Here is a 13043-nt window from a genome sequence, read left to right on the forward strand (position 1 = left end):
TCTGGTTTTGCAAGTTTTTTTTAATCCATTCAATATATGAAATTGATTTACTTGTTTATTTATTATTATTATGTTTTTTTTTCGTTCTACTAGATTATGTATTGCATTGAACTGCTGCTGCTAAGTTAACAAATTTCACGTCACATGCCAGTGATAATAAACCTGATTCTGATTCTGATATGCTTGAGTTTTCCAATCCATCCTTGAACACTGTTGTGGCTTCATCCAGTAACTTCCTTAATGTATTGTTTCAGCCAATTATTCTCCCACAATGCTGGGCTTCACATGCAAGCCCAATGAGTTTTGTTGGTTGGTGTATTTCACTGTTACAAAAGTCATTCCCACAGGAAGCTGTATTTTCTCCAGTATAAGGTCTTAGTTGGATATCTGCAGGCTTCAGTTCAGTCTCTTTGAAATCCCTTCAAAATAATTTTGTGGGCAGTCTCATCATTATCCAATTATTTTTTTTTTCATCAACAGCATGCAGATTAGTGCTGTTTTTAAACTGCAACTTGACTTTTTATCATTTTCTTTTCCCTGTGCAGTCCATGTATTTTTGTCTGCCCAACATACACTTTGTATGTGTCCTACCTGTTGCATTTTCTGCAAGTTTCACCTTTAAATATACATTGATCTAGTGAATGTGAGCCCCTGCCACAATGTTAACACAATTTGTTCGGCCAGGCAGGTGTCTGTTCAAATGTTGCAATTTTGTTCATGCTCATTTTCATTCCTGAGTGCAACTCAATTTCATCTCTGGTTGATACAGCAATTTCAACTGCTCTTTTAAATGGGAGTTGTGCTTCAGTTAGGAACCGTTACAGAATGCTTTCTTGTAAGATCCCACAAACTAAACAACCCCTCAGTGCATCACTAATCCCATCACTGAACTAGCAATACTCAGAGAATCTCATTAATTCAGCCATGCAAGCTGAAATGGACTGGGGTAAACCATATATATATGTTGTAACTGGGTTACCTGTCTGGACATGCCCCTCTGCTGACTGCCCCTGTGGCTCCTCCCACAGACCCCTGAATAAAGGCGACTGGGCCTTGGCTCCTCCTCTCAGTCCAGGGGCAGACACCCAGCATGCTGGAGGTCACATTTTACTGCTGATAAAAGCCTTTTAGTATTTATTCTACTTTCAGTCTTTTGGAGTTATTGATGGTGCATCAATTTTATTAGCGACACGGCTGCAGCGGCCTGGGGAGTCGAGCGCTGAGTTTGTCCGGGCACTACAGACGCTCGTGCGGACCTGCGGCTGCCAAGAACTGACAGCAGAACAGCATGCGGAGCTCCTAGTGAGAGACGCCTTCGTCATGGGGACCAGGTCAGTGTATGTACGCCAGCGGCTGCTGGAAAAAGCCGATCTTACCTTACGTTCGGCGATTGATATGGCCGGCACGCTGGAGGCCGCTCTGCGCAACTCTGAGGCTCTCCAGGCACACCATCCCCCAATGACCTCATGGGCGCCGCAGACCCCACAACCCGCCAGCGAACCGACCTCGGCTGCTGCCAGTCGCAAGTCCGCAAAGTGCTACTTCTGCGGACTCAAGAAGCACCCCTGGAAACGCTGCCCAGCCCAAGAAGCTACCTGCTCCAGCTGCGGAAAGAAGGGCCACTTCGCCAAGGCCTGTAAGTCCAAACCGCGAGCGGCATCGAGCAGCGCCGCATGCAAGACATGGGGGTCGCCATCTTGCCTGCCGCCATCTTCCCTGCACGCTGCCACCACGTGCGAGACATGGGGGCCACCATCTTGGTCAGTGCCACCTCCCACCGCCTATGACCAACAGGTGCTCACGGGGCACCCCACCGCGCTGGACCGAGACAGCAACTCAACCCTGGCCTCCGAGACCCTCGACCAAAGCGCACCCCACCAGCTCGCAAGGTCAATGATGGATGTCCTGGTGGATGGGCGCAGGACAAGCTGCCTGTTTGACACCGGCAGCACGGAGAGTTTTATCCACCTGGTCACGGTGCAGCATTGTGGACTCGCAATACGGCCAGTAAGTCAGAGAGTCGCCATGGCTTCCAGGTCACATACAACAGACATCCGGGGGGGCATTGTGTAGCGACACTAGTTGTGCAGGGCACAGAATATCGAGACCTTACGTTACTGGTCATGCCTCAACTGTGCGCCCCTGTGCTGTTAGGGCTCAACTTCCAGAGCCACCTGAAAAGCCTGACAATGAAGTATGATGGGCCCCTCCCACCAATTACTGTCGTAAATCCCCAGTTCTGTAGGAATACGTCACATACCCCGCTACTGACCACACACACACACCAACCCGCACATCCCACCCAACACCATGCCAACTGCCGCACTACCGACACCATTTGCAGCCTCTCCACCCTCAAGATCCCTCCCCAACCTGACCCCTGACTGTAAACCTGTGGCAACTAAAAGCAGGAGGTACAGCGCGGGGGACAGAGATTTCATTAAGTCGGAAGTGCAGTGGCTGCTCAGGGAGGGGGTCATTGAGGCAAGCACAAGTCCTTGGAGGGCGCAGGTGGTGGTTGTTCGGAACGGGGAGAAGAATAGGATGGTCGTAGACTATAGCCAGACCATCAATAGGTTCACACAGCTCGACGTGTACCCTCTACATGTACCCCACATCACGGATATGGTCAATCAGATAGCACAGTTTAAGGTGTACTCGACCATAGACCTAAAATCCGCTTACCATCAGCTCCCCATCCGCCGGGAGGACCGCCCTTACACCGCCTTCGAGGCAGACAACAGGCTTTATCACTTCCTGCGCGTCCCCATCGGTGTCACGAATGGTGTATCTGTCTTCCAGAGGGAAATGGACCGGATGGTGGACCAGTGCCAGCTGAAGGCCACGTTCCCATATCTGGATAACATCACCATCTGTGGTCACGACCGGCAGGATCACGACAACAACCTCCAACAATTTCTCCAAGTGGCCAAAGCTTTCAATCTCACCTATAACAAGGACAAGTGTGTGTTCGGGACCACCCGACTTGCTATCCTTGGGTGTGTCATGGAGAATAGAGTCATTGGCCCTGACCCCAACCGTATGCGCCCCCTGTTGGAACTCCCTCTTCCCAACACCCTCAGAGCCCTCAAAAGGTGCCTGGGCTTCTTTTCATATTACGCCCAATGGGTCTCTAACTACGCAGACAAGGCCCTCCCCCTGGTCAAGTCCACCACATTCCCCCTCTCAGCCGAGGCCCGTGCAGCCTTCAGCCGCATAAAAGGGGACATTGCCAAGCAGCAATGCATGCGGTGGATGAGGCCATTCCCTTCCAAGTAGAGAGTGACGCCTCCGACTTTGTGCTGGCTGCTACCCTCAACCAGGCGAGAGGACCGGTGGCGTTCTTCTCCCGTACCCTTCAAGGCCCTGAAATTCGGCACTCCGCGGTAGAGAAAGAGGCCCATGCCCAGGCCTATTAACACTGGAGACACTATCTCGCCGGCAAAAGGTTCATCCTGCTGACTGACCAGCGCTCAGTCGCATTCATGTTTAATAACCAACAGCGGGGCAAAATCAAAAATGATAAAGTTCTGAGGTGGAGAATCAAACTCTCCACCTTCAGCTATAACATCATGTACAGGCCTGGGAAACTCAACGAGCCCTCTGATGCCCTATCCCAGGGAATGTGCACCAGCGCGCAGATCGACCGGCTATACGCCCCACCTGTAGATCTTTGCCACCCAGGGGTCACCCGGCTTTTCCACTTCGTGAAAGCCTGGAACCTGCCTTACTCCCTTGAGGAGATCAGGATGATGACCTGGGACTGCCAAGTCTGCGCAGAGTGCAAACCGCACTTCTACCGACCTGAAAAGGCACAACTCATCAAGGCCACCCGCCCCTTTGAGCGACTGAGTGTTGACTTTAAGGGCCCCCTTCCCTCCACCAACCGCAATGTGTACTTTCTTCACGTTATCAACGAGTACTCGCGGTCCCCTTCACCATCCCCTGCCCCGATACCACTACCACGTCAGTTATAAAAGCCCTGCGCAAGCTCTTCACTCTGTTCGGATATCTATGCTATATCCACAGTGACAGAGGGTCCTTGTTTATGAGTGACGAGCTGCGCCAATATCTACTGGCTAGGAGAATTGCAACCAGTAGGACCATGAGCTATAATCCCCGGGGGAATGGACAGGTGGAGAAGGAGAATGCCACGGTGTGGAAAGCCACACTCTTAGCCCTCAGGTCAAAGGGACTGCCGGTCTCCCGCTGGCAGGAGGTCCTTCCCGAGGCACTCCACTCCATCCGCTCCCTGTTATGCACAGCCACCAATGCCACCCCTCATGAGCGGCTCTTTTCTTTTCCCAGAAAATCGACCACCGGGACCACCCTACCAACTTGGCCGAAGTCCCCAGGGCCAGTGCTGCTCCGGAAACATGCGAGGAGCAATAAATACTCCCCGATGGTCAAGAGGGTTCACTTACTTCATGCGAACCCCCAGTATGCCTATGTGGTTTCACCTGATGGGTCGGAGGACACAGTCTCCATCCGCGACCTGGCACCCACAGGAGCACCAGACCCCTACCCTGAACACTCCATGGTGACTATTAACCCCGTATCCACCGACTCCATGGTGACTGTTAACCCCGTATCCACCAATATGTATACCCACCAGACGCCACGCATTCCAAGCCCTACACAGACACCACACGACACTCCCATACCGGGCGCGACGCACACGCACGAGGGATTACCGATGCCTAACGTGCTGACACCTCAAGTCAGGCTGGAGCCAGCACAACCGCCATCGCTGGTGCAATCACCACCGGTGCTACGTAGATCACAGCGACAGACTCGACTGCCTGATAGACTTAACTTGTAAATATACTTGTTTTAAATATTGTCAGTCACTTCACCCCACGGGACTCTTCTTTAAAAAGGAGGGGTGAATGTGGTAAACCATATTTATATGTTGTAACTGGGTTACCTGTCTGGACACTGCCGCTGTGGCTTCTCCCACAGATCCCTGAATAAAGGCGACTGGGCCATGGCTCCTCCTCTCAGTCCAGGGGCAGACACTCAACATGCTGGAGGTCACATTTTACTGCTGATAAAAGCCTTTCAGTATTTACTCTACTTCCAGTCTTTTGGAGTAATTGATGGTGCATCATGGACCATCCTTCCTTTTGATTCTGCTTATGAAACCTAAAGCATTCTGCAATCAACAATGCTTTTAGTTAGTCATGGTCATAGTCATAGTCATACTTTATTGATCCCGGGGGAAATTGGTTTTCGATGAAGTATGAGTATAAGTGCCTACAACATGTTTGCAGTGGAAACAGATGAGGAACCACCTGAACCATATTATGCCACAGTCACTGTCAGGGGAAAGGACATTAAGTATGAGATTGATTCAGGGGCTACTGCATCGGTCATTAGTGAGGAGACCGACAGGAGGATATGGGGGTCCAACCTGTCTCCCATCAGACCGTCAAATCTCAAACTTAGGACCTATACGGGGCAGCCCATACCTCATTTAGGGGTGTCATATGTGGATATTTCAGCCGAGGGTCAGAAGGCTGAAGCCAGGCTAGTGATAGCTGAGGGCAGGGGACCCAGTCTTTTGGGTCACGATTGGCTTCACAAAATCCAGCTAAACTGGCATGAAATTAAGTATGCACACGCGACGGAGGACATTCTACAGCGGTACAGTGACGTTTTCAGGGACGAGCTGGGCACACTGAAGGGAGTGACAGTGGAACTCCATGTCGACCCTGAGGCTACACCACGTTTTTTTAAGCCCAGGTCGGTGCCCTATGCCATGAAAGGCAAAGTCGAGGAGGAGCTGGAACGTTTACAGAGGCTGGGCATTATTGAGCCCATCCAGTTTTCAAGGTGGGCGGCTCCCATTGTTCCAGTTTTGAAGGCAGACAAAACAGTGAGGGTATGCAGGGATTATAAGCTTACGGTGAATCAGGTCTCTAGACTGGAGAAGCACCCATTGCCACGGGTGGATGACCTGTTTGCAACCCTGTCAGGGGGTAAGCTGTTCACAAAGCTGGACGTGAGCCACGCCTACCAACAGCTGCTGCTCGGCGAGGATTCGAAGAAGAACATCACAATTAATACGCACAAGGGATTATTCAAGTACAATCGCCTGGTGTTTGGAGTGGCGTCCAGCCCTGCCATTTTCCAAAGGACAATGGACACTTTGCTGCAGAGGATTCCGCTCGTAGCAGTGTACCTTGATGATATTTTGATCACGGGGGCTACGGAGGTGGAGCATCTGGCTAATTTAGAACGGGTGCAGAAGAGGCTCTCAGACACAGGGCTGCGGTTGAAACGCTGAAAGTGTGTGTTCCTGGTGTCGAGTGTGACTTACCTGGGACACAAAATCAGAGCTGAGGGTCTTTGCCCAGTGGAGGACAAAGTGAGAGCTATTAAGGAAGCCCCAAGCCCTAGGACCGTCACAGAACTCAGATCATTTTTGGGCATGGTGAATTATTATGGCAAGTTTCTTCCTGACTTCTCAAGGGTTTTGACCCCACTGTACAAGCTGCTTCACAATGACACTAAGTGGCAGTGGGGTGAAGAGCAGGAGAAAGCTTTCAAGGAAGTGAAAGAACTCCTCCACTCAGCGAAGCTGCTTGTTCACTATGACCCAGACAAGGAGATCACCCTTGCATGCGATGCCTCGCCCTATGGAGTCGGGGCAGTTCTCTCACATGTAATGGAGGACCGTTCAGAGAAGCCTATTGGTTTTGTTTCACGTACTCTGACAGCTGCTGAGAAGGGATATTCACAGCTAGACAAAGAAGGTCTGGCCATTGTCTTTGCGGTCAAACGCTTCCATCAGTACCTTTATGGACGCGTATTTACAATTTATACAAACCATAAACCACTGATGAGCCTGTTCAGTGAGACTAGATGCATCCCACCGCTAGCCTCAGCCAGGATACAGCGTTGGGCTCTTACATTGTCAGCCTACCAGTATATTATAGCGTACAGAGCGGGTGGGGATAATGCAAACACCGATGCACTGAGTCGACTATCTTTACCTGAGACACCTATTGTTACATATGTGCCTCCAGAGACTGTGTTTTCATTGGAGAGGCTGTCAGAGACACCTGTAAAGGCGACCCAGATCAAGCAGTGGACAGAGAGGGACCCAGCTCTGTCCCAAGTCAAGACTTTTCTCTTACAAGGTTGGCCCAGAGTCGTGGAAGGAGAGGAACTGAGGCCTTATGCCAAACGCAAGACAGAACTCAGTCTGCAGGATGGCTGCATTTTCTGGGGGGTGAGGGTCATCGTGCCTCCCCCTGGCCATTCACAGATTGTGGAGGAAATTCATGGGACTCATCCAGGGGTGTCTCGAATGAAAAGCCCTGCAAGATCCTACGTTTGGTGGCCAAGAATGGATCAGGGGAACAAGGTAGAGTCATGCATGCAACGTCAGAATAATCAGAATATGCCACCACCAGCTCCTTTGCACCCATGGGAGTGGCCAGACCACCCCTGGTCTCGGCTACATTTGGACTTTGCTGGCCCTTTTATGGGGCAGATATTTCTTGTAATGGTAGATGTGCATTCTAAATGGATCGAAGCTCACATCATGAGCAACATCACAGCCCCCTCAACCATAGACAAATTCAGGCAAGTGTTTGCAGTCCACGGGTTGCCTGACACTCTGGTCACTAATAATGGCCCAACGTTCACCAGTGAGCTGTTCAGTGAGTTCATGCAGCAGAATGGCATTCATCACATTCAGACGGCCCCTTTCCATCTCACCTCCAATAGTTTGGCTGAGCAGGTTGTTCAGACAGTGAAGGAAGGCCTGAAGCGGATGACAGGGGACTCTCTTAGCATTCGGCTTTCACGTTTCCTGTTTAAATACCACCTCACACCAAAGACTACGACTGCCCGCACTCCAGCAGAGATGCTGATGGGGCGTAGGCCCAAGTCAAGATTGGACCTGCTGCGCCCGGACATGAAGGCGAAAGTGGAGAGAAAGCAGGAAAAGCAGAAGGAGGGACATGATCAACATGTGCGAGAGAGACAGTTAAAACCGGATGACAATGTCTATGTCAGAAACAATCAGCAATGGCTGCCTGGGGTTATTCTTAAGCAGAGTGGTCCCGTCTCCTATGTTGTTAAGCTGACATATGGGCGTGTTTTCCGCAGACATCAGGACCATGTGCGCCTGCATCATGATACCGGCTCAGAGGCAGACAGTTCCATGGAGTTTCCATTTGTAAGACAGCCTACAGTGGAAGCATGTCCACCAGTGACTTTGCCAGAGGGCAAGACGTTGGCAGAAGGGTTGGGGTCCCCTGAAGAGGATGGACATTCTCACACAGACACCTCTCATGCCCCCAACACCAGACCCACCCAAAACACCATCACCAGCGGTGTCTGCTGGGTCACCGGGGGTAGTTTGCAGATCACAGCGCACTCGTAAACTTCCTGACAGACTGAATCTTTGACAGAACAGGTTGTTTTTTGATTGAATGTTGAATCTGTCACATTTTCCACATGTTTTGTATTGATAAACTGTTGCTGAGATACGAGTGTAAGTTTTCAGGGGTATGCAAGTTAATAACACCACAGTTTTTATTTCCTAGTTTTTACATTTGGGAATGTTGGATTTTAAAGGGGGAGAAGTGTTGTAATGTGAGCATTATTAAAAGTAACTTAATACTAATTAGGATAATGGGGGGGGGGGTTCCATTCTTCTTACTTCTGGTGTGTTTTGCATATAGTGTGCCTGCCATGCTGTACGGGTTGTCAAAAGCCTCTGTATATACATAACGGTTTTGAAGTTCAAGATAAAGTTGATTCTTTGGCATGAAGTTGTCGATTGTGCCTTTTTCAAGGTAGAAGTTACCACAGTTATCCTGAGGAATAATCTGTACCTGTGGCTATATTACATGGCATCCAGGCCTCGAGGCCCACTGATCTAGCAGGACTCAAAAGGCGAGATTATCTTGCAAAGAACAGTGTTGGGGGTGGCGGGGGGTGAAGGATAATGATGACTGAACACAACAGATCAAAAATTGTCTAGTAGACATACTGTACGTGCTCTGTAAACCCCAAATGTGCCTCACAAAAGCTTTTTTAGACTTCTATATTACCATTAAATTGTCAGAGCCCTGGCCCCTGGTCTAATATTCAATGATGAGTAAGTTACTGCCAATAGGTATTGGGAAGACTATGCATTTTCAATCTCCTCTTAACCTCTGTTCCATAGTTTACAGCTACAACCATTTCCTGACATACGTCTGAAATTCAGACTGACTGTACTGTATTTAATTCTGAGATAAGTGTTAGTCTACATAAGGCCATCAATGTTCTCTTCTAAAAATAATTCAACTCTACACTTTCTTCAAATCATCTTCTCCTGAAACATTCAACCATATTCTTACAAAAAGGCATAACTAATCCATAAGAAGGTAAGAATTAGAAGCAGGAGTTGGCCATCTGGCACATTGAACCTGCTCCGCCATTCAGTAGGAGCATAACTGATCTGGCCGGGGACGTAGTTCCACTTTCCTGCCTTTTCCCCATATCTCTTAAATCTCTTGTTATGCAAAAATGTGTCTAACTGTGTCTTAAATTTATTTAATGAGGTAGGGTCTACTGCTTCCCTGGGCAGAGAATTCCAGATTCACTACCTCTCCAAGAAAAGCAATTTCTCCTCACCTCCATCCTAAATCTATTCTTCTGATTCTTGAGGCTGTGTCTCCCAGTTCAAGTCTCACTTGCCAGTACAGACAACTGTTTTGACTCTATCTTACCTATGCCTTTCATAATTTTATATGTTTTTATAAGATCCTCTCTCATTCTGAATTCCAGTGAATATACTGTAGTCCCAGGTGACTCAATCCCTCCTCATAGGCTAAACCCCTCACCTCCAGAATCCACCTGGTAAACCTCCTCTGCACCGCCTCAAAGCCAGCAAGGAGACCAGAACTGCATCTAGTACTCTAGATGTGGCTTCCTCATTCCCCTGTACAGTTGCAGCATGACCTTCCTGCTGTTAAATTCAACCCCTCTGGCATCGAAGGCCAATATTTCATTTGCCTTCTTGATAACTTGTTGCATCTGCAAACCAATGTTTTGCGATTCATGCACAAGCCCTCCCAAGTCCCTCTACATAACAGCATGCTTCCAAAGAGCATGAACTCACATCTGCCAATGTTGTACTCCATCTGCCAGACCCTTGCCCACTCACTTAACCTATCAATATCTCTACACAGACTCTCCATATCCCCTGCACCATTTGCTTTTCCACTCATTTTAATGTCATCAGCTAATTTAAATATGCTACACTTGGTCCCTTCTTCCAAATTGTTAATGTATATTGTGAACAGCAATGGGACAGCACCAACGCCTGTGGCATTCCACTCACCACTGACTGCCGATTGAAGAAATACACATTTATCCCAACTGTCTATCCATGATAATACATTACCCCCAACTCCAACATCCTCATCTTGAAGGTATGCAGCACTTTATTGAACACTTTCTGAAAATCCAAGTGTACAACATGCACCTGCTCCTCTCTATCCACTACACTTACTATATCCTCAAAGAACTCCAATGTTTATCAAATTTGTAACAAATGGAGTTGAAGCTATATCTCTATAAAGTTTGGTATTCTCTTGCCAATGCTGTAATTTAAGTACCTTGGTACAGAATAGGAACTTTATTACCCTGTGGAATAGTATTGTTTCCTATTTTGATGACCATGGGATTATCCTCAATAGAACACAAATATGTTTTGCCGTCATATACTGGATCTATTCCACAAGAACATAAGAAAAAAGGAGCAAGAGTTGGCCACCAGGACCATAATGGCTGACCACAATGCTGCCCTCAACCCCCCTTCAGTGCCAATTTCCCATAAACGTCAATTTCTCCAACTTGCAAAGATTTATCTTTACACATCTTAAATACACTTAATGATCTCGTCTCCACCGCCACGGCGGCAGAGATTTACTACACTTGGAGAAGATACTTCTACACACTTCAGATTTGAATGACCAGCCCCTCTTTTTTTTGTAGCTATACTCGTTCGTGCGAAAACTTCACGATTTCCTTGAAAGATAAACAGTAATGTAGGAAAAAAGTGCATCTCCCTGGAAGTTTTATAAGACTGCTCACTTTCTTCAGGAGGGTGACTATAGTTGGATCAGGTAGCAGGAAAAGAAGTAGGCAGATACTTAAACATTTAATTATTCCCTTTCTACAGAGGAGTTGAGTATCACCAAGACATCAGTATTTATTTGCTTATTTGCGCAGTGTTATTCCAGGGTACGACAGTGCCAGTAATTAATAGATGGTGTGAATTAGAATCCCTTCGAGCCGGGTTAAAGCAATGTAGACTTGCTCTAAGACAGCAGAGCATCGCCATCATCGTTCCGGCTGCAGCGACTCCCCGTCAGGCACAGCGTGAACACCGCGTGCACCGGCGTTGCCGGGAAGTCCCCATGGTTACAGCACTGGACCTGCCCCCGATTCGATGATCCCGTTGGCGCCCCTCCTGACGTCATTTTAATGCGCCGGTTTGGCCATCATGGCGACCTCCTCTGAGATAAAGGGTGAGTGTTTCTTCTTGCTATTGTTGCGTGCGTAAATACTTTGCTTCCTTCACCCGCAACAGTGCAAGGCTAGGGTCACTGCACCAAATTCAGAAAGGTATAGCGTATGGGAATAGGATATTCAGCCCATGCTGTCTGTGGTACCTACTCGTGTCGGCGCCAGGGTTACCATCCGGTCCCGGCCTGGTGCTGCAGGAAATGGCTAGTGAAGCTGGTTCTGTCGCTGTCTTTTACATTATAACAAAGTCAGTAGCCGTACAGGGCTCCCACAAATTTCTCAGGTTTAGAGGTCCAAATTAAACACAAACATGTTATTTTTTCTCTATTTCCATCATTATTCATTGCTTTCGTATTGTAAAATGTGTAGGTACAGATACGGCTTCTGTGTGTACACTGTTGTTACCAGGCTTGCCTCTCAATTCATCGATTTATGTACTTGCCAGTTCCTCTTGAAATGAATGTTACCATTGACTCAACCTGCGAGTTAGCTTTAGAGAATCCTGCACAAGGACTCCAAGTCCCTTTGTACCTCAGATTTTTGCCTTTTCTCCCCATTTAAAAAAAAATAGTCAATATGTTTATTCCTTCTACCAAAGTGCACGACCATACACTTCACACCACTGTATTCCGTCTGCCTCTTCTTTGCCCATCTTCCCAATCTGTTTATGTCCTTCTAAAGACTCCTTGCATCCTCAGCACTATCTGCCCCTCCACCTATCTTTGTATCGTCTGCGAATTTGGCCACAAAGCCGTCAATCCATCATCCAAATCGTTAACGTTTAACATGAGGAAAAAACGGTCCCAATACTGACCCTTGTGAAATACCATTAGCCACCGGCAGACAATCAGACTAGGCCTCCTTTATTTCCACTCCTTATCTCCTGCCAGTCAGCCAATTTTCTGTCCACGCTGGTATCTCTGCAATACCATGGATTTTACTAAACAGCTTCATGTGCTGTACCTTATTAAAGTCCTTCCAAAAATCCAAGTACACAACCTCCACCAATTCTTTTTTGTCTTAACTGCTTGTTATTTCTTCAAAGAATTCCAGCAGATTTGTCAGGCTTAAAAGAAATCATGCTGACTTTGGTACCTTATCATACACCACCAAGTACCTGGAAATTTCTTCCTTAATAATGGACTCCAACCACTGAAGTCAGGCTAACTGGCCTATAATTTCCTTTGTTCTGCCTCCCTCCTTGTTGTATGTGCCTATTCATATGCCTAATAAATGTTGCATTTTTACTCCCTCCCCTCAGTGTAAAGAAGTTACTTTTCAGTTCTCTTAAATCTCTGTCCTGTGATTTTGCATCCAAGCCCTCTAGTTATGGATTCCCAGCCCTGGGGAAAAGACGATGACCGTCCACCATATCCATACCACTCATGATTTATGAACTTCTGTGAAGTCACCTCTCATTCTCCTGTGCTGTAAGGAGTAAAGGTCCAGTGTGCATTACTTCTCCATATAAAACAGGTCCTCTCATCCAGGCAGCATCATCATTT

General features: G+C 47.9%; 1 protein-coding gene across 1 annotated transcript in view; it reads left to right on the plus strand.

Annotated features, from left to right (window-relative positions):
• Positions 1-11503: 11503 nt before the first annotated feature.
• pop4 (POP4 homolog, ribonuclease P/MRP subunit) overlaps positions 11504-13043 on the plus strand; it is a 39521-nt gene continuing 37981 nt past the window's right edge. The window contains exon 1 of the mRNA XM_072279656.1: positions 11504-11540. Within this exon, the coding sequence (XP_072135757.1) occupies positions 11516-11540 (25 nt within the window). The 5' untranslated portion in view covers positions 11504-11515. The remainder of the gene's footprint in view (positions 11541-13043) is intronic.

The sequence above is a fragment of the Mobula birostris genome, chromosome 15 (genome assembly GCF_030028105.1).
Source record: "Mobula birostris isolate sMobBir1 chromosome 15, sMobBir1.hap1, whole genome shotgun sequence".
Taxonomy (NCBI): domain Eukaryota; kingdom Metazoa; phylum Chordata; class Chondrichthyes; order Myliobatiformes; family Myliobatidae; genus Mobula; species Mobula birostris.